This window comes from Odontomachus brunneus, unplaced genomic scaffold (genome assembly GCF_010583005.1).
Source record: "Odontomachus brunneus isolate Ranch 3 - 2012 unplaced genomic scaffold, Obru_v1 Obru_scaffold_062, whole genome shotgun sequence".
Lineage (NCBI taxonomy): Eukaryota > Metazoa > Arthropoda > Insecta > Hymenoptera > Formicidae > Odontomachus > Odontomachus brunneus.
In genome coordinates this window covers 999,265-1,022,956 of record NW_022639512.1, presented here as the reverse complement: position 1 = coordinate 1,022,956, position 23,692 = coordinate 999,265, and the positions used below count along the sequence as shown (strand labels likewise).

Below are 23,692 nucleotides of genomic sequence, written 5' to 3'. Positions count from 1 at the left end.
ATGCGATTCAAGAAGTCTGGGCCACGCGAAATCATATCTTCGGCCACCTGTTTACGATAATGTTTTTGAAACAAATTCAGGTCTTTCGGGACCAGTCGAGCGGCGACACGTTTCATGCCCAAAATATTGGTTATAATGCCATGAACGGTCATTTTATCAATGTTCACTTCACGGGCCAGCTCTCTCACACTGAAACGACGATTTTGCAGCACTAAATGTTTTATTTTTCCAATGTTATCGTCGGTGGTAGACGTGGATGGCCGGCCGGAGCGAGGCAAATCTTCGAGCACTTCACGCCCCTCTTTGAACGCACTAAACCACTCGTACGCCCGAGTTTTCGACATGGTTGAGTCACCATAGGCTTTTTTCAACATTTTCAGTGCGTCGGCACACGAAATTTCGTTTGCAACACAAAATTTGAGGCACACTCTTTGTTCGACTATTTTTTCCATGGTAAAATTCGCAGAGCAACACTGAGGTAGACTTGTTTGAACAGCTGCCATAAACAAACTAGTTGACTGATCGAGCTCAAGCTCCGGTTGGTAATGAAGGAAGGTAGTGCCAATCTAAAAAAAAAAAACTTTTTACCGCTACCTCTTCCGCGGTTCATTTAAATGACAATTTCCCGGTACTTTTTATACAGAAGGTAGTTCTAAAACGTTTATAAAACATTTCTAAAACGTGTGTGTGCTACCTGGATTTTGCTTATTATATCTAAATACAAAAATTCAGACTTGATGAAATGTATTATTGATATCCACCGTGTAAATATATCTCAGTGTATGCTAGTTGTCACAAACTAAAATATATTATTAAAAAATTTGCTATATTTTTAATATTTAGACCCTATCGACTATTCTATTTCTACATTTCTAGAAACATAGTAAAATTACTTAAAAAATTACTTAAAAATTACGTAAAAAAATTTATTTGAAAGAAAGCTAATATTCTCTTCATGCAGTTAAGACAAATCGACGGAAAATTTATCCAGGCAGATACGGCGATGTGTCGCAAACGTTTGCGGCTAAACTGTACTGGAGGTTACTTCTTAAAGGTCACCTACAATGGGATTGGTAGTAGGCAGTAAAAGATAAGCAGTAAGCAAATTGCCCAACCATATTTATATCGATTATTCTTATAATAATGGTGGTTTGTCAGTTTGCTGCCAATCCTACTGTAAGTGGATCTTTAGATTAGCAGTCTGTATACAATGTTAAAAAATCGTTATCAAAAGATTCCAAACGTTACACGCCGCTATTCCCTCGCCGTTCGCTCATGCCATCAATCACAGAATCTGCCGGATCGTTCGCGTATCAAACAATACGTGACAGCCACATCGATCCATTCTCAAAAATGTGTTTTTCCAAGAGCAGCTCTGCGATCTTGCGGGTTACTAGGTCACCCGTTAAGCGAGTTTAATATGGCTGAAGAGCGTGCGGAATTCCGAGACTGCCGCGTTCTCGAGATCCACCGCCAGCCCTCCCGACTGCCTCCCACGAGTTTTCCTGCTTCCGCCGTTATCCGGAGATAAGAACCGAGTTAAAGAGGGAAGGAAATTGTTTGAGAGAAGGCAGATAACTGCTGGAATAGAGAAGCGTAGGGGAGAAGGAGAAGGATGGATTCTGAAACAGGAATGGGTTCACGTGAAAAGGTTCCTCTTTTTCTTCTTTCTTTTTCTAATGGCGCTTGGTATCCTGCCTCTATGCACAAGCTGCGGACGAACGTTGCTGGAAAGGTGAAAGGAAAGTCCCCGAGGAACCGCCCGCTATAACTGCAGAGCTAGCTCTGGGAAAAAGAAAATCTGCTCGTAGCCCCGGGAGTAAGTCCCCGTGTTGCGACGATATCGCCGCTGTACAAAGCTTCGATCGCTGTTTAGAGCTCTGGACCTCGGCAAATGTACACTGTTAATCAATCGGTAAATTTTGCACATGTACGCCACGTATGTAGCGCGTCTAAATATTTACAGAAATATACTCTACGTTAGATATCAGTTACACGCGCTCGCGATCGTAAACAAATGGCTAATTAAGTTAATTATCAATTGCAGAAAAGTGGAATAATATTGTAATAAACTATTAGGTTAAGTTGCGCCCAAGTAACCGATTCCACGGAGAAACGATTGTCATCGAAAGACATCGTGTATCTCGTCCCGAGGTTCTTAAAATAAACCACGTATCAATTTTTGCATTAACCCATTAACGCCCAAATGTGCTAAAATTTTGCGTTGATTTGAGCCATTTATTTTATTAATGAGATCTGTTGTTTATAAAGAGTACCATTCCTCGATGTCGCTCAATTTTGATGTCACTCTATCGAATAGCTTTGAGAAAATTAAAAAAAAAATCGCAATTTTTGCAAAATTTTTGCAAAATAAAATAAAAAACATGTTTTTAAGGCTAATTTTTTCTTTTTCCGCTATTTTCTCCATAAAAACGTGTTAGTATCATTCGGGAAAGTGTCTAAAACTTTCATAGTAATTACATAGTAAAACAATTTTGATAACTAAATATAAACAAAAATTCGAATTAAATGCTTCAAATACCGCCATGTTTGTTGAAAAAAATACCCATGTCATATTTTTTTAATTAAAGTGTTGGGCACACGTTTTAGACACTTTCCCGAGCAATACTAACACGTTTTTATGGGGAAAATAGCGGAAAAAGAAAAAATTAGTCCTAAAAACATGCGTTTTTTAAATTTTATTTTGCAAAAATATTGCATAAATTGCGATTTTTTTAAATTTTCTCAACCCTATTCGATAGAGTGACATCGAAATTGGTAGAAATGGTACTCTTTATAAACAACAGACCTCATTTCTGTAGTAAAATAAATGGCTCAAATTAACATAAAATTTCAGCATATTTGGGCGTTAATTGGTTAACTGGACCGAATTAACGTCGCAATTATGTTCGTCGTTATATATGACAAATTGATGTCGGAATTTGTATCGATCATCGCGGCAAAAACGTAAACCAACTTCTTCGCAGATGAATTAGATGATTCGAGGGAATACCGTGAAGTTCATGACGAACTCTAAAATGTCGACGTGAACGTAAAAACCATTGTCACTCATCACGCTATCCTTTCTTGCTATATTTCTTGCATATACATATAGATATTTCGTAAATGCGTGTGTTGTTTTGTTTTACTATATTTAGCAGAAAACGTCTAGCCACACAAACATCTTTCCGCAAACTTTCCTGATATTTTAAATTCAGACGTAAAGATACAGCAATGTTCTTTGAGATTCTTTTTGGCGAAACAAATTCACGTTCAGTATACACAAGCTACAAATCTTTTGTATCAGTTAAAATAAATGAATGCTTACTGAGCAATGTTCCAATTCATTTTCCCACGCTTATTTGTATAAGAGCATTTGTAATTCTGTACAGCCAATATAACATAAACTTTGCAAAGAAAGGTCAGTACTCCGTCGGTAAATATCTCTATATACGTGGTATGTGTTTTTTGTTAGCATGGTAAAACAAAGCAGTATATATTTATCTACATCTATATGCACTGCAAGAAATACGACAAGAATAGTATGATCGTGTCAGTGACGATCGCCTTCACGTTATTGACATTTCGAGTTCATTGTCGAGTCCAGCACCTCCTTAATTATTGGAAGATGTTTGAACAAATCCGTTGCGCGAATAAAACATTACTCGAGTTATAGCCGTATAATTTTAGCCATAGTAATTACTTGTGAAACGAGAGATCCGTTGATAGACTGCTGCAAGAGTTGCTTCCTTTTTGCATCCTGGAAAATTTTCCTCTTCGTGACGCACGTCTCTTCTGCTACACTCGACTCGATTAATTTTCGACAGCCTCGCGCTGTTTTCTCATTCTACCTGCTTCCGGTGGACAGGCATGGCTCGTAAATACTCGAAATTCCCTCTTCCCGTGCATTTTCCTCGGCGTTTCGGGCCGAGACGGCAAACGAGGCGGAAATCAATGGCTGGGACAAACCCCTATTCGATTTTCGAGATGGTCGCGGTTCATCGGGGTCTGGTGAGCCATGCAACGTACATGGACACGCGCTACCTATGTGTTCTGTCAAAGAGTAGCGGCGAATGACTATGGTGGAAGCTAGTGGAGGAGCGTAATCAGATTTGCAAGAGAGCGATGGGTTCCATCAGCGCGTACAACGTTTCTATCCATCCTATCTTTCTCCCTTCCATCCTCTGGCTCTCTATCTCTCTCAATATTCCTACGTCTCGCCCTGGACATCATCTATTTTTCATTTCACCTCGGCGCTCGTAAAACGTAGTTGCATTAGAAAACACATAAAGAAAAATGTATCACTCAGAAATATATAATCTTATTTCTGGTGAATATCCTCTTACATATGACCTCGAGAAGATTTCTTCAAAAGGAAAATATTTCAACGCCGAAAAAAAAGAACTCTAGTTGCAAGATGCTATTTCTTGTAATCCCACATTCTAAGCGAAAATTCTTACCGAAATAGTACCTCTCTTCTGTTAAAGTGAATTATTTAATCAAAAATCTACTAGATATTATTCTGTTTTCTTCTTTTAAATCAAGAGGAATATGTTTGCATGAAATAGAATCCTCTCTTATTAAAGAAACTTTTTATTAAGAACAAAATTTATTCTTTAAAATAAATATTTCTCTTCTAAAATTTAAAAAATGCTGTGGTTAGGATATTTTCTTTTCAGTTTTAAAAGAATCCTTTTGAGGCCATGTATGTATAAGAGAATTATTAAACTATATACATTGATTCTCTGCGTCTGCAAAACTCGTAGTTGTCACCTATACGATTACTATTACCATTTCTTTTCCTCTGAGTGTGAATACGCTTCATGCACGAACACCCTTGGAAATAATTGCGTTTCCCGAAAAATCCACGTGTCTCCTTGCACGGCACATTTGAATTATTCCTGGACCTTTAATAGGATAACAAGATGTCTGTGTTGTTCAACGAGAAATACGATCTCGTGTGAAATGTATATGATAGATTATACTCGATTACTTAGCGTGATCTTACACTATAAGTCGACTTGAAAAATCGATCCGCGTTTTCACCTTCACTCGAAAATGTACAAATACATACATGTACATTATACGTGTGTCTCAGGTGCGTGACATGCGAAAATATAATACCATTACCGCGACGATGTCGCATCGGCTGAGTTCCGATTGCCGGAAGGAAACTGCTGTTCGAGTGATTCTTTATCCTCTCGTCGCGAAAACCTTTAACGCGACGTTATCTCTTACCCATAACACAATATATGCTATTCCGTTCGCGCATTATTAAATTCCCGCTGAATTTACGCCCCAAATCCATCATTGGAAACGTGCAACCGCGAATTGTAAGTACAATGCTTCCTTCGCGCCGTGCTGAAGCTCTCTCATTGGCAGTCCGTCGGCCCCAACTGTTCATTTAATTACCTTGAAAGCTGGGTAGAGACCGAAAGGCCATCTTCTTGGACGTTAATAATGCACTCCGATGCATCGTCACTCGCGGTCAATGCATCGGGAGGTCTTCGCGGTTCTCGATACTCTTTGAGAAGATAATTTCACATTACGGCTTTAAGCTAATTATAATAATGCGGTGTTTATTCTTTCGTATCGTCTACGTTCTCTTATTACTCTGCCATTTATCATAATCACGTTCATAACCATCGTTTTTCTAAATTGTTCCACAGCAAAACACAAACACACTGAGAGGAAAAACGGTCGATTTAACTAGAAATATTACAGTTATTTCTGGCACCTATCATATTTTTTAATTCTCTAACACAAAAACGATGGTAGTAGTAACATGCATATAAGGTTAATATCACTAACTTTATATAGTAAAATTGAATAAAAAATAGCTTTTTCCTGACCAGAATTTACAGTTGACCTATCCTAAATGTTAAAATATTATTGGTGGTATATTTTATACATACAGTATATTTTATACAAATACATAAATGTTATATTTTATATGGTATATTTTATACGTACAGTATATTTTATACAAATACATAAATGTTAATATTTGCCTTGTATTAAATTAACACAAAAATTAGACTGAACAGATGAACATGTAAAATGTGTTAAATTTAAGGCAGAATTACTTACAGTCTATAAACAACAGAGCTTAATGATTTCAATAACTTCGACGCCGCGATTTACTGATGAATTGTAGTAATTTTTTGCGAAAGCAAAAACGACGCAAGAGGTCTTCGAACGCGTTAATTTCTAATTTGTGAATTATTTTTAATTTAACTTTGTACACACACGTGTATAGCCCCGGAAAATATTTTAACGGAGTTCATATTCATTCTTACGTTAGACGTGAACATATATATACACACAAGAATCTCGGAAATAAAAATGTGGACGTGAACGTTAAAAATGCTTGGTGATTTATCGCAGTTTACCTAGATTACGGTTTTTACTATGTCTGATTTAAAGACAGGATATCGCGAAAGCAATTACTTTGTTCCATTGTAGGAGAACGATACAATCCTTAGGGATACGACGCGCTTTAAGGTCGTCACGATCTCTGAAGTATTAGTCACTAATGCTTTGCCGACTAAGATTAATGGAATTTGCGCTGAAACTCTACGATTCCACAAAGAATTTAAGTAGAAAGAAAACACTAAACGTGTCCACAAAATATAATTATTATGTTATTAATAATTAGGTTTTATAATTATTATAAATATTATAAATATTATAAATTATTATTTATAAATATTTAAAGATACTACTAATATATGTATATATATATAAAGCATTCTTTGTCAAATCTGACACCCCCCTGTCCAAAAATTTGGGCAACCAAAAAATTTCTTTTTGGGTTTATTTTATAGTTATATATATGTACTTTTATTTAAACTCTGGCCTTTTTAAAAAAACAATATGATGGACCCAATACGACGGTCAAAATCTGAGGAAAACAAACTATAAATAGTGAAATCACTAATTAAAACTTAGTAAACTGGTTACTATTTTCATGAAATTTAGTATTACAGTTTTTTTAGTTGCTGATAACGAATTTATAATCAACATATCAAATTTGAATGTCGGATCTAATATGGCGGTTAAATGTTACGAAAATTAAAAATAATGATATTGTTAACTGAGACTTACACTGTAGGTTCAGTGCTCATTAAATTTAGTGTTGCAGCGTTTCTTCAATCGCTAATTTTAAATCTATGATAACAATGTCACATTTCAATATAGTGGACCCAATATGGTAGCCAAGGTTTACAGAAGACGATTTAACAGTTGCGAAATTCTGAATTAAAACTAACGACTAGTCCCAATTTTCATAAAAATTAGTATTACAGTATTTTTTAGTCGTTAGTCAAGAATCTGCAATTCGAATATCAAACTTCAAAATGATTAGAGCCAATATGGCGGCTAATTGCTGCGAAACACTTAACAATATGTGACTAAGTTTCAGAATCTCGGCTCCATTACTTCGCATTTTCTAAAGAAAATACTGTAATATTAATTTTCATGAAAATTAGAACTAATCGTTGCTTTTAATTCAGAATTTTGCAATTATTAAATCGTCTTGCATAAATCTTGGCCACCATATTAGGTCCGTCATTTTGAAATTTGACATTGTCATCATAGATTTAAAATCAGTGATGATCAGTGATGAAGAAACGTTGCAACACTGAATTTAATGAGCATTGAATCTACAATGTAAGTCTCAGTTAACAATATCATTATTTTTTACTATTTTCGTAGTATTTAGCCGCCATATTAGATCCGACTACTTTAAAATTTAATATGCTAATTACAAATTCGTTATCAGCGACTAAAAAACACCATAATACCATAATAGATTTCATAAAAATATCAACCAGTTTAGTACGTTTTAATAGTGATTTTACTATTTACAATTCGTTTTCCTCAGATTTTAACCGTCGTATTGGGTCCGTTATATTAGTTTCTTAAAAAGATCAGGGTTTAAACAAAAGTACATATATATAGCTATAAAATAAGCCCAAAAAGAAATTTTTTGGTTGCCCCAATTTTTAGACAGGAGGTGTCAAATTTGACAAAGAATGCCCCATATATATGTATATAAAAGGTATATATGTTATATATTGATATATATTATTACAATTAATCAATCTCACTTCCTCCGTTCTGGTAAATACTCTGGCAAGCTTGGTGTCGATGTATCATGTTCGTTTATCGAACGCGAATACGAGTGCTGTCTTCGGGCGGCCGACCATATTTCGCGTCTACTCTACTGTAGCGTGAAGAACTACTGTATATATTGCGAGAAACCACGAGACACACACACACCGTTACTCGTCGCGAAACCATGTCCACCTGCTCCCAGCAAAAATGTTTTAACTTCCCGCGAAGTGCCATTCGTATCTTGCCATTCGTCACTGTATAAAATTAATGGCCCACCGGAATATATAAGCGCTTATCAGTAAAGTTAACTAATAATTCTCGTGGAGTTGGGAATTTATAAGATAAGGTGCTACATGTTATATAACATGCAATCACCGCATGAATATTGAGCGTGACACATTTTAAAGGAACCAAAAAAACACGAGAATTTTCTATGCAAGGTTTATTATACTAACAAGAAAAAATTTGTAAAAATAAAAAAAATACGTATTCAGTGAGTATTAGTAATATATCTACAATGAGAAAAAAATATTGATAACTGCAATCACATGGACAAATAATTAGTATTAAATTATTATGATCAAGAAAACCACTTTTTATTAAGTTCTATCATAATGTTAATGATAATAACCTTATTTGTGTACGTTATTACTACCATTTTCGTGTTAAAACAACCGAAAAGTATGGTTAGAGTTAAAAGTAAATATAATTTTAGTCAAATCAACCATTCTTTCTGTGTGTACTTATATTAATATATATATTTTTACATTGACAAGATTATACTTTTTAAATAAGAAAATATACATTTTCGTAAAATTGTTACGTCTCATGAAAGCAGTTATTTATTTTATTTAAATAAAAGACTTTAGATTTAAATAAATATGTACCCACCGAATAAATATCTCTTTATTTTCTTTAGATATTTGTTCTTTCAGTATACACAATGTGTATAGAGCGATTGCTTGAATTACAAATGTTTTTGCGAATCAGCCGATGTCGGACAGAATAAAACATGCACGTGCGATGGGAAGGTGTACTTGTTCGTAACGTATAAATAATGACTATATATGCTCGCTGCGCGTTTATAACACTTATCGATTTTGTCACTCATTACTTCGGCGTGCTATAACAGCACTTGTGAGGACGAAGACTGCGTTACAAGGCCGAGAGAGGAAAAAATCCATATCTCCCGGCAAATTCCGGGAACGTTGTTGGTTCGCGACGTTTAAATTCCGCGAGCCGACAACTGTACAAATCCACCGGTCAACAGTCGCTCCAGATCCGCATTGATCTAATAGCGAAGGTACGCGCGGTTTGTGGCTACGTGTATGTGCAATCGCACGAGACCGCAGGACTTTTCGGTAGGTATAGTTCTATTTTCGAAGCACCGCATGGCCGTTACATATTATCGGATCGATGAACTTAATTGCGACACTTCGCTTGGCCGTTCGAATATCTCTCACGCAATTATGTACTACATCGGCCATCTGATCCAGTGATTCTCAAAGCTTGCAGGTCGCTTCAGCGAGCGCGTCGCGTTTATCGCGGATGAAAGGAGATCGGTGGCCGGCTTTACTTCGTGCAAATTTTACCTAACTAGCATGCCAAATATATGCATTACGCGTTAAGCTACAAGGGACAATTTAACATCGTTAATGCAACTACCCGAGTAGAAAATTAACCAGTTTCTAGCCAGTAACTGGCTAGTTTGACCGATGCTTGCTTCACTAGTAACTAACCAATAAAACTAGTTAGTCTCCGACTACCTTCTGACTAGTTTTTATCTAAACTATATACATCAAAAGCTCTGAAGATTTATTACACTTAATTCAAAGAAGGATAAAGCCTATAAGAGCCTATAAAAGCCATGCACTACGTTGAAAAAAATTATTTTGCAACTAAAACATTTGGTATGTACAATTTGGTTGGCACCACATACTTTTTACTTCGATATATGTATTATTAAGAAAGCAAAAAACACATATAGCAGCAATTAAATTTATCAGTTGCAATTATCAAATATTTGGTTGATTCTATTTTAACCAAATTATAGTCCAATGTTTTCGTTTCGACAACAAAATCTTTTCTTTCAATAAGAACGTTAGTGTGAATAAGTTTGAATAAGAGGATAATAATTTGACAGTGTCAGACGCACGCGCCGAATATCTTTCCGGTCCTATAACGTATATACGTCGTATAACCTTCCACGTCAAAAACTGATCCTGAATTCCAATTATTATTATTTTAAGTAATTCCACTCTTTGTATATAAAATTTCTAAATATGTATTTCTTTCTTTATTTCTATTTAAGATTTTTGAAATTTTTAACCGGTTTTCGGCTAATTTCTACCCAGTTCCTAATCAATTCCTTTTTTTGTAAAAAATCATATAGTTTCATACAGCTTTCATATAGTTTTTATTATTCGATTCTACATGATAAAGTATATTTTATTATTCAACAGGCAGTATAAAAGTGAAACTCGTGCTTCAAAAGGTAGAGTCTTTTCATGTAGAAATTCTTTCATTACTAAGATAGTTGTACACTAAGTGAAAAATGTATGATATTTGGAACTATAATAACATAGTAAAAAGATTATAGTTAGAAATATAATTTTTATAGTAAATGTTACCATAATATTTGTAATATTTACAATATAAGCATAGTATAACTGACCCGTGTAAAATTTTTACCAAGAATTATAATTATTTGAAATAAAAAATATAGTAAAGTAGCAAATATTGAATGGTAAGAGAAATTAACTATTTTATATACTCAATACAATTGGAATATTTGGCAAATATAGGTACATGTAATTATATTCTCAAAAGGTGCTTTACCATATATATAGAGTAATACGATGGTGACTATAAATCTGTGTTCATTCTACTATATCTTCATGTTTAGATGAACTATAAATATATGTTTGAATCCAAAACGAACTATAAAATATAGTGAGATTATAGTTATTCCAACTATTTTTTTCTCTCAGTGTTTCCTCTCAGTATACTGAGAGAAAAATGTATGATATTTGGAACTATAATGGCATAGTAAAAAGATTATAATTAGGAATATAATTTTTATAGTAAATGTTACCATAATATTTATAATATTTACAATATAAGCATAATATAACTGACTCATGTAAAATTTTTACCAAGAATTATAATTATTTGAAATAAGAAATATAGTAAGGTAGCAAATATTGAATGGTAAGAGAAATTAACTATTTTATATAGTCAATACAATTGGAATATTTGACAAATATAGGTACATGTAATTATATTCTCAAAAGATGCTTTACCATATATATAGAGTAATATGATGATGACTATAAATCTGTGTTCATTCTACTATATCTTCATGTTTAGATGAACTATAAATATATGTTTGAGTCCAAAACGAACTATAAAATATAGTGAGATTATAGTTATTCCAACTATTTTTTTCTCTCAGTGTAGCTTTATTTCTGACTTTTTCTTGTCTAGTTTCTGGCCAGTAATTGGCTGATTTTTTCAGGGTTTTACCAGACAAAAACTGTCTAACATTTACTTACTCTTTTTTATCACCTAGTTTCTGATCAATAATTAGCCAAGGAACACACTGGCCAATATCTTTCTCGCCACTTACTGCCTGAATCATAGTCAGTAAAAACTGCAGAGTTTCTGGTCGAGAAGTGGCCAGTTTTTGTCGGAAGTTTTTTTACTCGGGTATGCATCGATCAAATGAAGCACATAGCAACGACACATTGGCTTGACAACCAATTTCATAATATTGCTATGTAAATTATGCAAACTAAATTGTGACTGCTGCTTGCGAAGTGGGCACACCTTGCCGCTACGTCTCCATTATTTACATTAATAATAAACCGTACGTGTCGTGCCTCTTTTATGCGGTGCAGCTTAACCATACGAAACGTTGCGGCAGCACTTGACACGGATATGTTTTATTGAGTCCTCTCTTGAATCCGTTGCTTTTGTTTTCAATGGGATGCCCAGCAATTACACGACTCTTTTTCTAGGTGTTCTCGCGGACAATAATGGCTCATATCCGAACGGCATATCGGAACAATGGGACGTTAAAACAAGATCATTTCTGTATAACGCGCGCTGAGGTGTGCATGGTAGGTCTCGTCTACCACGTACTGCGATTCGCGCCTTCGTGTAAACATTCGCTGCTCAATTAAAAGCGAGCCCAGCTAACAATAGTCGTTGTATTACGCGTGTGCGTGCGAACCTGGTATGATATGCCATATTAATACGTTCCCTCCACCACATATGGGAGCGCACAGTCGAGCTGGCTCGGTATCGTTTTGCATTCGCGAAACGCTGAAAAGTGCAAAGCCGCTATTGAGACGAGTTAGTGTGTTTCCACGACGGCGTATGCTTATTTCACAAATTCTGACTGGTTATGGTAGTCTTTACATGGTATATTGATACGCGGACTACAGGTACAGTGTACTGGTACGGTTGTGCTAGTGCGACCTATCATGGTACGCAGAAACATAGCCTGAGGCACGTCAGCTATTGGCATCCCGGCATCCGGTGGAGAGACAAAGAGCCTTTAGCTCTAGCCGGGCATTGGACTATTGGATTCTTCTCTCTCTCTCTCTCTCTCTCTCTCTCACTCTCTCTCTCTCTCTCTCTCATCCTTTCTGTCTATCTCTCCTCTCCCTCCGCCACCGCCCCCTCTTCTCTCTGTTCACGCCAACACGTCTTTCTTGGTTCACCGCCCTCGAGTCATCCCTTCTCATATTTTCTTCGTGTTGTCCAACGCTATCTTGAATGAACGGGGAACTCATTAAGCTGCACCGGCTAGTTGTCTGTCTTCGCTGGTAGCGTAGTGAATTTTCAAAAAAGAAGAAAGGAAAAAGAAAGGAAGTGAGAAAAACGACGAATAGATCGCGATGGACATTGAGCAGAATGGATGACCGGACTGAGACAAACGGAGAGGTAGAATGGCGGGGAATTCAACGAAAATCGGAAAATCACACAGAGTCTCTCGTGACAATTCATTTCCCGACAACGCTATTATTAAAGAAGTCACCTAACGTTGGTTGCTCGTAGCATGAACTACACAAAGCAGTTCGTGTATAATCTTGTCACGTGTTGTTTTTTGAATACCATCATAATACCATCAGAAAATCACATTTTCATCGAGGAATTTCCATTTGCGATCCTATCTCGTATATTCCTCGTTAGTGAGTGATTTTCTCCAGTTAACTGTTATTTACACAAAGGTCGAATGGGCGGATGGAATTGTGAGCCATAACCTTCCTGAAAATCTCGCAGCAAATTGATTTTTCGTGGAGCGCAATACGTTATCGGGAAAACAGTCAGTCTCGAAAAGTCATACTGTACGTTAATGTACGGCCGATGTCGGCGCAATATCCGATCATTCGTCGTATCAATTGCATTTGTCTATTATGTTTCTTTTATCGCTGTCTCTCACGCGTATTCGACGGAAAGTGGTAAATAACGTGCGCCAATGAGAGGCTGAAGTGCACAAACAGAGGAAAGTTATCGGAAAGAACGTCCCTGCGCATTCAGTTTTTAACAGAATCTCCCCTATATCCTTCCCTCTCTTGTTTTGTCAGTCTCTCAAACTTCCCTCTTTGTCCCCCTTCTTTTTATCCGTTTCTCGTACTTTCTTCTCTCATTCAATGTGCTTGTCGAGAAGAAAAGATAAGATGCGAAAGTTGGTCGCCTCTTTTCCTCGGCGCAAACCTGAGCGATTATATTTTTATGATTTGCCAGAATCCTCTCGAGAGAGAACGAAAACGTCTTAGTGATCGCATTTGAAACGTAATTCTCGTAAGATGAATAAATAAGAAATATTCGTGATAGTAAATGTGTATATATATATTTTTTTTTTGCATGGACAGTTCGCCTGATTCTTTAATGAGTTAGAGTGCCTTGAGAAAAGGTCACAGAATACTCAATGGGAAGTTTCTCACAGACAGTCGAGGTTAATGCCGAGGACGTCAGCGCATTTTCTTACATCAAATCTTCCAGCAGCTAGATAGCAGCTACTTGTTAAAGGCGTTCCCTCGTGTGTCTCATTAGTTACATCGCCGACCGTTCTATTTAGATAGCCGATGAAAATTTACACTTCAAATAAGAGCCCGAAATTGCTATTAGCTCCGCTAGTTCGGCCAGCAGCTAAATGGTCTACCGATCGCCTAGCTTCATTACTTGTTGAATGCGAGCCATTGTCTAACGCCGTTTAACTACCTAAATGGATTTCGAGGCGAACCAATAAGACAATAAGCTCGCACAAAGATGACTACCAGCGTCTCGATTATATTCGCTCATGTAGCATCCACGCAATCTATAAGGAAATTCAGCAGGGAGCGACCCCGCAGTTCCTGAACAAAGAATGTTTGATTTTCACTGTCACACAGTTTCCAAAGTGAACTGCAATTCCACGAAGACACCGAATTTCGCGACAATTATATTAATAACGTTGTCTTTACTTTCGAAACGTGCTTGCGCTAAATTCGAATTTCTTGAAAAGAAGTGCGAAATTTTACGCGAGCCTGGGATATTGTCGATATTTTGTGTCACGAGCTCATTTTCCATGTGCCGTGAATGCATTATTCTCTCGTGTTTGTTTTACGTCGTCGAAAACCTGCGACAACTAATTCCAGTTACAAATCATTGTAACTCGACCATCTCTCGCTGTTGCGAAGCGGCACAAGGATATTGCGTCGTGCACGCAGTGGATCGATGTTTCGTTTTATACAATCGTTCGTTAATTGTTATTAGTCGGTACGGCGCGCGTCATTGTCTAAAGTTGGACTCGCGTCCTCGAGTATCTGATATCGATTGCAGGCGTAAAGATAATGTCATAAAAGCTCGCATTGCGTGCTCCTGCGAGATACTCATCGAGGTACGTTACTTGTGTCCTTCAACGGATTCAATTTCAAGTTTCCTGCCGAGGACAAAGGCAGACTCGATCCGAAAGGACTCTTAGCGAGGCAATGCGGTGGCCGTAATTCAATGCATTATGCGCACAGTCAGCAAGAAGGACAATCTTGAAAATTGCATCATACACTCTTCCGAATAATAGCACGTACTTGATTTAAATTTTCACGGCCATTTAAAAAAGCGCTCTATTAAGGAAACTGAAAGGTCAGATTGCCTGAAAATCGTGCTTATTCTTTCACAATTTTTTATGATAAACTGAACGAACATGCAAAAGTGTTATTTTGACGTATATTTATATAATATATAAAGAGAAGAAAAATATAATTTTGATAATCAAATACTCAATGTAAGTGTAAGTGTATGGTACATGCAGTTAAAATATATTTCGTTTTTTTTTCAAAGTCGTCATTTTGCAGTAATATCTTGACTCTTGGTGGTTCAATTAAGCTGAATTTTAGGTAGAAAATTTCCGTAAGCTTGTCGTTATCGTGTGAACTATTGACAAACTTGTGAAAATATTTAATTTTGAAATATTAATTTTTTTACTATAAAAGAACTGAAAATTTAATAATATTCCATTAAGATATTTGCATTAACTTTTATTCAATTTCTATTATAGTGGTTCACACAATAAAAAAAATTACACAATAACGATAAGCTTACAGAGATTTTCTACCTAAAATTCACTTTCACATATTTATTCAGTTTGTCATAAAAAATTGTGAAAAAACAAGCACGATTTTCAGGCAATCTGATCCTCCAGTCCCCTTAAGTTTATTTCGAATGATGTTTGATGCATTTCTGAAACTTATAAATAACAGAATGGACTGCGAAAAGAGTATTAGTCATTAATAAGTTTCAAACGTTAAAAATTCACGTATAAAAGAGAGAGAGCACTATTTTTTACATAAATTTTCTTGTAATAATATTTCAAACTTATCGAACACTCGTGAATCATTAAAAATCTGAATGGTTGCGTTTAGCAGAGAAAAACTGCTCTGCAACTGTTGTAAAATTCGTGAACCTGATTGCTCTTAGATTTTGTTCAGGTTAAGAGCATACACCAATTAGATTCACGAATTTCGCAACAACGAAGTAGCATTCTCTGTTGAACGCAGCTACTCGCTGTAAAAAATTCTGTGTTGGATTTAACACGTTACATACACGTCGTAATTTATCCACATTAATTCTCGCGTTAATTTGATACAAGGCAAATATGTAAATAAACATAACGCAAATAATATGACAAATATTAGCACGAAAAATGGAACATTTGGTCACTGTTGTGTTAGTTAGTTTAACGCTCAGAAACGATGAATGTAAACTCAACAACTATATGATAAATTAACGCGATAAATTATTAGATATGTTAAAGAATTAAAACTCCGACACGGACCAACACAAATACAAAATGTTTTCCACCGTGCTTACTTTAATTTTAACGCGTGTCGATAAATACATGACGATCTGCACTTATTTCTTCATTTTGCTCCTCGATTTTCACGCTTGGTTTTGTTGGCGTTATGATGACGATAATATAAAATGCAAGCGAGGTCAAATGTTCTTTTTATTCGTCTTACCATAAAGCCGAGTATGACGAGTGTTCGAAGCATTCAACGATCGCGTATTTAATCGTAATAATTTACGCCCCATTAAATCTGGATGAATTGCGCCACGTCTCGTCGGGGTGTACAGCGATTGCGCGAAATAATTCAATGCAGATTACAGACGACTAATTCGCCTGTGTTTTCCTTTCAACAGTCCTTCTCGTTGCGCTACAAAGCGAGAGGCGGGCGACAGAACAGCACAAATAATGGATAAACAGTGCTCCTCGGATATTGCGGAATTTCTCGTCGTAAACAGATCGACGTGATAAAATCGCGCGTTTTCCGTGTGCCTGTGCCTGGTTTCCGACGCAATGCGAGTGCAAAGCAAAAGGGCAAGAATGCCACGTGCGTTTTGACGCAACGAGATCTATATTTAATTTCAGTTTTATTTATTCGACTCCCACTGTATAACTGCATTACATCCCGTAATTTCGCATCGTAATCATACTGACGCAGTGAAATCTCGTCATTTTTAACATACCGGTGTTTTTCGATATGACGCGAATGCAGAGTAAGAAAAATGTCACGTTCCCTTGATATAACACAATCCACATTTAGCTTCGCTCTTATTTATTCGATTCTTTCCGACGACATGCGTGCCCGCGTGCAACGTCCTACACTCACTACTTTTCTCTCTCCTTCTCTCTCTCCCGTGCACGGAAAATTAAATAATTCATGATCCACTTACGCGCGAGAGAGTGCATTTTAGCGTACATTGTATCATGCTAAAATGCACCTCGCTAAAGTCGTAAAAGCCGGCCGCGCGACGAGCAATACGCCCAATTAACAGTGGCAATTGAGACCGCTAAAATTTTAAGCATCCATTACGCAAAAATGAAATCAGCCGTTTTACTTTTCATTAATTTGATCATTTAAATTGTATGGCGATGTGAATTTGCACACACGCGAATTTGTTGGCTATTAAACCGACTGCAATTTTCATACATGTTCCTCTTTTTCAGTAAAAATTCTTCTTTTTTGTCTTCTCTCGAATATTTCCACAAAATGCCCTTACCTTCGGCTCCTGACTGTAGAGGACATTTCATCGATATGTCGCTTAAAAATATCGAAATCAATTCTCCGCCGTGATTCGCGTCGTGCAAGCCCGTTATCGAACGGCTTGCGGAAACATAGAGAATATTCCAAGAATATTCCAAGATGCATCCAAAGAGCTCGCTATTATCACGACGGAAAAAGCAATAGAAAGACTAGTTGGCTGACTGGCTGGCGTGGAAGGCTCGTGGAAGGTGCCGCTGCGTCAGGAAACGGTTTATCCCGAAAATCGGATGCGAGGGTGGGCTTTCCTCGAACGTGATAGTTTTATCGGAGAACTTTTCGGTAGTGCGGCGCAAATGCAATTTGCTCGGTAATTTTATAACATCACGTGCGCGGAGTACGGCGAGAGGCTGAAATGCGCTGTCCTGCACTGCGCCTGCCTGCCTGCTTGCCTATCTATGCACCTTAGATGCGTTCTACGGCGAAAACCATGCGCCAAACGCGACGGTGCTGCGCACGACTGCGACAGTGCCAGGTACGAAGGTATAAACTGCAGTAATTAGTTGCAAGAACCAACGCGAAAAGGTGAAAAGGGATCGCTTGAGCATTTAAAAAAATTGACCGTCCTGGTAAAATCAGGAATACAAGACTGTTTCGATTAAGTGCCAAATTCCTAATTTTGAATCTTATCAGGGGAATCTTGTACTTGGGAACGAAATATCACTATTCGGCAAATTATTCACAAAACGTCCCGACAGAAAACGGGACAAAGTAAATTGAGCGCAATTCTATCATGGTAATTTCAACGGCAGATTCTTCAATTATGATTTTTGAAATCGAAATTTTTTCTTTCGCAAAAGTGTTGAGAAATTGATGTCTGAAAATTGATTGAATTTTGCAAACCTAAGCTCGGCAAGCACAGATCAATGACGAAAAATTAGATTCTCTTAATAAAAAATTCTCTCTGCTTAATAAAAAAAGATAAAGATCAGATTTGGTACACAACGGAGAAGATAGTGTAGTAAAAAATTACATTGAAATTATACCGCCATACCATTTCTTTTTACAATGTTTCTTGTAAAACTAGATTATTCTGACATTAGTATAAATTAATAAATTAATATAGAAGCAATAAATTTGATGATCTGCCAGATGTGCCATATACAAAATATTCAAATAATTGAAATAATCTAATAGCAAGAAATCAAATGTGCGTAACATTTTGAAACAAGTAATCTTGTGGCAATCTCGGCCATAATTTTGCAAAAGTACGGTTTTGCAGTTTTGCAATTTTGCAAAGGAAAATTAAAAAACGTAAAAAGAAATTCTGGTTTGATTACGCTTCACCAGACACATTTGGTTAATCCAACCAAGTCTTCTTCTTCGTGTATGTGATCGAAGAGTTTAGAAAAGTTATAACAAAGTCTGTGTTACAACATTTTCTCCGTGTAAAAGAGAACTTTCGTAAAATGGTTACGACAATCTTCCGTTGGCATCGGATAATGCTAAGAAAAGAATGACTCTAAATTCGGCACATCTATTATAAAGGCTAAGGTCGCGAGTGGCGGAAAGCTCCATTTATTTTTATCCATATTGTGCTTTTAGATTCGTCTCTTAGGCGGCAATTTCGAATTATGTAGTAACCCCGACGATATTAACACTTCGCTATACGCATCGATCTCGCCCTCAGTCGTTTGTCCGACTAGACGCAAAAGTCAGCGTAATGTAAAGCCGTAAATCGATATTACTAGAAGCCGTCTGTCGCGTGAGGCTCGCCGAAAGCCCATTCATTGCGAAGCTGCGCCAAGGCACTCAAAATACGTCCAAGTATTCTCCTTTGTGAGACGAGGACGAAGTCGCCTGCCTGTCTGACGTATAGTTGTAAGACAGGCTGATACGATGTGACCGGGGGAGGGACTTTGTAGTTCCTCTTTCAAGCGTGTTCCAACAAGTCCGGTTCTTACGGAAGATGTCCGACAACTAGATGTACGTGTAGCGCGACACGTTGCCCGCACTTGTATCACCATATCCTTCAAAGTAACATCAGCAAGTTTCGCAGAAAAGTAACACGATCCATCAACTCAATTTGCGGATTAAAACTTCATGTCATGCGCAAGAGAGCTATTGTGAACAAGATGTTCAACTTTAATTATTGTATCATCACTGGCTCCGGATTTTCAATTGAATTATTGATCCCGAGAGTCTCAATTTCTCTCATTAATTATCACGCTTATCACTTGATCGTTAAATTTGAATGTCGAGACGGAAGTTTCCATTGGGTGGTAAGCAAAAGAGAAAAAGGGGAAATGTCACAGCAAACAACAGTGGCGTATTCTGCGCGTTATTTCCCTTCTCACTTTGATATCTCTTGATTTCCATATCTTCTCACACCATTATCGTACTCGCGCTAAAAGTAGCCGTGGTTTTGCCGCTTTTTTTCATAACGCTTCTCATGTTTGTGACATGTGTACATACGTATGCACACGCATAACAAAGGCAAATGCGCCGGGATTGACGTAGGCACTCTTCATGCATATACGTCAAACGTCAGACGAAATTGGACAACGCTCGACGGTAATTACGAGGTGCTAGATCTGCCAGAGAACAGTGAGGTCTTCCAAATTAGCTATATCTATAGCAATAATCACGCAACGTGCTAGCCTGCCGATAATGCATTTGCGATCGGAGCTATTCACGGCGCAGATAAGGCATCGGCTTTAAGATACAGACAATACCGAGGAAATAACGTAATTACTATTCGTATACGATATTATAATGATCACTGACTAGGCGATTCACTTGCTGAACGTCGCGCGATATTCACACAAACATCGAGATTCTAAATGCACTGATCAACTTTCGAAAATAAGCCTCAGTTTCGCAATAGTGACCTGCTAATGTACGCAAATATCGATTTTTCCCCGGTTGCGATAGAATCTTACATTTCTAGCATACTCGTTCTAGCATACCCGTCAATTTAACGTATAATTATCGTGCCATTTTGACTGTTCTACCTCGAGTTTAAGCATATAAAATCTTTTTTTCTCGTTTTCGTCAGGATTGTTACAGAAAATCAATTTTCCCTGACTTTTTCATGTTTTCCAAACGACAGTGGAGAATTTTCTATGACCAACATATAATCTTTAATTTTAACATTTAGGAACAGAGATTACAGAAAAAGTAGCTATTATTAAAAGCAAAACAAATACAAATACAAAAGTAGTATATTATTAAAAGCAATACAAATTTAGTTTAGTAAGATAATATTCCTAACATATATTCCTGAAAATGCACATTCAAGCTAATAAAAATTATATGAATATTAGAAAAAAGAATGTAGTTATGAAACGGAAAAGGGTGATTGAATGAAAAAACGCTGAATAAAATATAAATGTTAATTATTTTGTTAACACACATCATGATGCATGGACTAGCATAGATGTATACATATTCAATATAAACTAAGAAAATCTTATTTATTTTTAAATAACATTTAAATTCTTATACTATATCTATAAACTTTTAACATTAAAATTTAAAAAATAAACTTCCTAGTTAAAAAATAAAATCTCTAGTGACTCTAGATTTAGTAACCCAGGTAGCACATACACGCATCAGAAACGTTTCTTAAAAGTATCTATAGTTTCAGAACCGTAAAGCACCAATAAGAAACGTTTTAACAATAACCTCTCTGAAACCTTATTTATGAATTTTTTATAAAACGTTTCTTCAGCGATTTTTTCACAAAAATAACGTTTCATCTAACGTTTTTTGAGTGGACATTTTTACTAATAAAAAACATTTTAGAAACGTTATGAAACGTTTTGGAAACAGTTATAAAAGGTTTGGTTCTAACGTTTATAAAACCTTTTAAAACGTGTGTATGCTACCTGGGAAGTGTCCAAAAATTGTGTATTGTTCTCTTATAACCCAGGGAGAGTTACCTTAATTTTAAAGAATTGTAAGGAAAGGCCAAAATCCCAGGTTATTTTATATTTTTTCCTGACATATATCCTAATTTTCCATGACAAATTTAAATTCCAAAATCCCAGGTTATTTTATATTTTTCACATATATCCCGATTTTCTATAACAAATTTAAATTCCATGACTTTTCCCAGTTTTCAAGGTCTGTAGTTCCCTGCATATTGAGCAATGCTCCTATTTATTTTTGCACGTACTTTTATCGCGTAAAAGCATTTGTAATTCTGTACAATCAATACAACGTAAATTTTGCAGAAAAATGCCAGTATTCTGTCGGTAAAGTTTTCAGCATTCCCTTAAGCGTTAGAAGTACAACAATTTATAACTTTTTACAAACAAATATGTACGAATTTTCAGTGACATATACTTTGCACGTCGAGTATATAGATAAGTATTATTTGTTAACATATTTGCCGCCTGTGTTGGATCAATACAAAAATAAGAGTAGATGAATCGGGACATATGAAATATGTTAAATTTTTTGTAAAATTTTTGCAATGTGGGAAGCATCACCATCGCATCGCGAGACAATATCACTGGAATGACGTTAGTGTCCGCATTCGCCGAATTTTCAAGATTCCAATCAGTTAATTCTTTAAGGCACATTAATTTCAGCGTGAAATCACCTATTAAAACCAATAGCTTCAGGCATACCAATCTCGCAACGAAACCACCGCTCAGCCTGTGATGTACTCTATTGGTTTTAATAATAGGGAATATAAAAAAATAAGGAAAAATAAAATAGAAAAATCAATTTCAAGAGAAATGATTTTTTGGATTATCATTCTAGATATGTAACATGAATGTCTTATTAGAATTCGAATTTCGAAGGTCCTGTACTTGAAAGGGTTAAAAAGAAAAAAAGAACAAGAAAATGGCAGACAAGCCAACTTTCAGGATTACAAACCTTGCAAAATTTTTAGGTCTCTCAGCGGTGGCCCGGTGGTAGCCGTCGGGCAATAAAACGCACCTGCTGGTAACGTCCGCATTATCGATTGTAGTGTAGCGGCGTAATACGCGAAAGCTTCACTCGCCCGCTATTTATACGTCGCGACTGGGTATAGATAACAAACAAAATTTTCATATACAGCAACGGGGAAAAATCATTGCGCGTGGTCGCGACGCACACTTTTATATCCGGCGTCCACGTGCAGCATCGCGCACGTGTCACATTCGGTCAATCCCGTCCATTCTTCACCCGAGAAGCTCTCGCCGATCGTTCCCGCCGGCTGCCTCTTTGTGTTACCCCGCGCGCAACATCCCATTTCATTTCATTTCGCGCAAGTATCGGCACATACATCCCGTTCATAGGAAGTGCCCGCATTGTTTCTCGCTATTAGAAGAATCTAGGCGCAGATGTACGTGATAATAACGTTATCTGGCACCCCGTGCCCGATCCCGGGTGGCTTTCACCCCCCGCCGGCTCTGCATTGTACGCAGGTAGTTTTGCGTGACGAGCCGCGACGCGAAACACGAAGAATTTCGATGAGGCACGTCGAGAGAACGCCGGTCGGCCATTCACTTTGTATTCCTGCATGCAACCGCATGAAGGGCTCTCGTTCGCAGTTAACTCGAAGTTAGGGAAGTCTCTCTTGTCGCGCCGTTGGCATTGGAAATGGAAATTTATAGTGTTTTCTGTCCAACAGAAAAATAGGCCGCTGCTTATTGGACCGGACAGCAGAAAAATCCGATGTAACGTGTCGCGGGCATTCGGGTCATCAAAACGCGCGTGTCTGGCTTTACAGCCGACGAAGAAGTGCATAAAAATTGCAAACAACTTGGATCGAATTTTATGTTGCGCCGCGGTTTATGACGTGCTCAGTTACAAAACGATTTGCGCACTTTTTATCGAATGAAGTTGTCCCTCGCGTCAAACTGAATTCTTCAAGTTGTCGAGAAAGTTGTGAACGCCGCTACCGACGTGTATCCGCGGTAAGGTCGGGAGCACGCAGAGAAATATAGGCAATAAAACTTAAGGGAGATTATAGGGGATCCTCTGACAGAGAGAGAGAGAGAGAGAGAGAGAGAGAGAGAGAGAGAGAGAGAGAGAGAGAGAGAGAG

The 23,692-nt window shown here is 37.0% G+C and overlaps 2 protein-coding genes across 2 annotated transcripts in view; both read right to left on the bottom strand.

The window, feature by feature from the left end:
* Nucleotides 1–915, bottom strand: part of LOC116846257 (protein GVQW3-like) — a 4,742-nt gene extending 3,827 nt beyond the window's left edge. The window contains exon 1 of the mRNA XM_032819852.1: nucleotides 5–915. Within this exon, the coding sequence (XP_032675743.1) occupies nucleotides 5–503 (499 nt within the window). The 5' untranslated portion in view covers nucleotides 504–915. The remainder of the gene's footprint in view (nucleotides 1–4) is intronic.
* Nucleotides 1–23,692, bottom strand: part of LOC116846237 — a 44,827-nt gene that overhangs the window by 7,399 nt on the left and 13,736 nt on the right. The gene's annotated exons all lie outside the window — the stretch shown is intronic.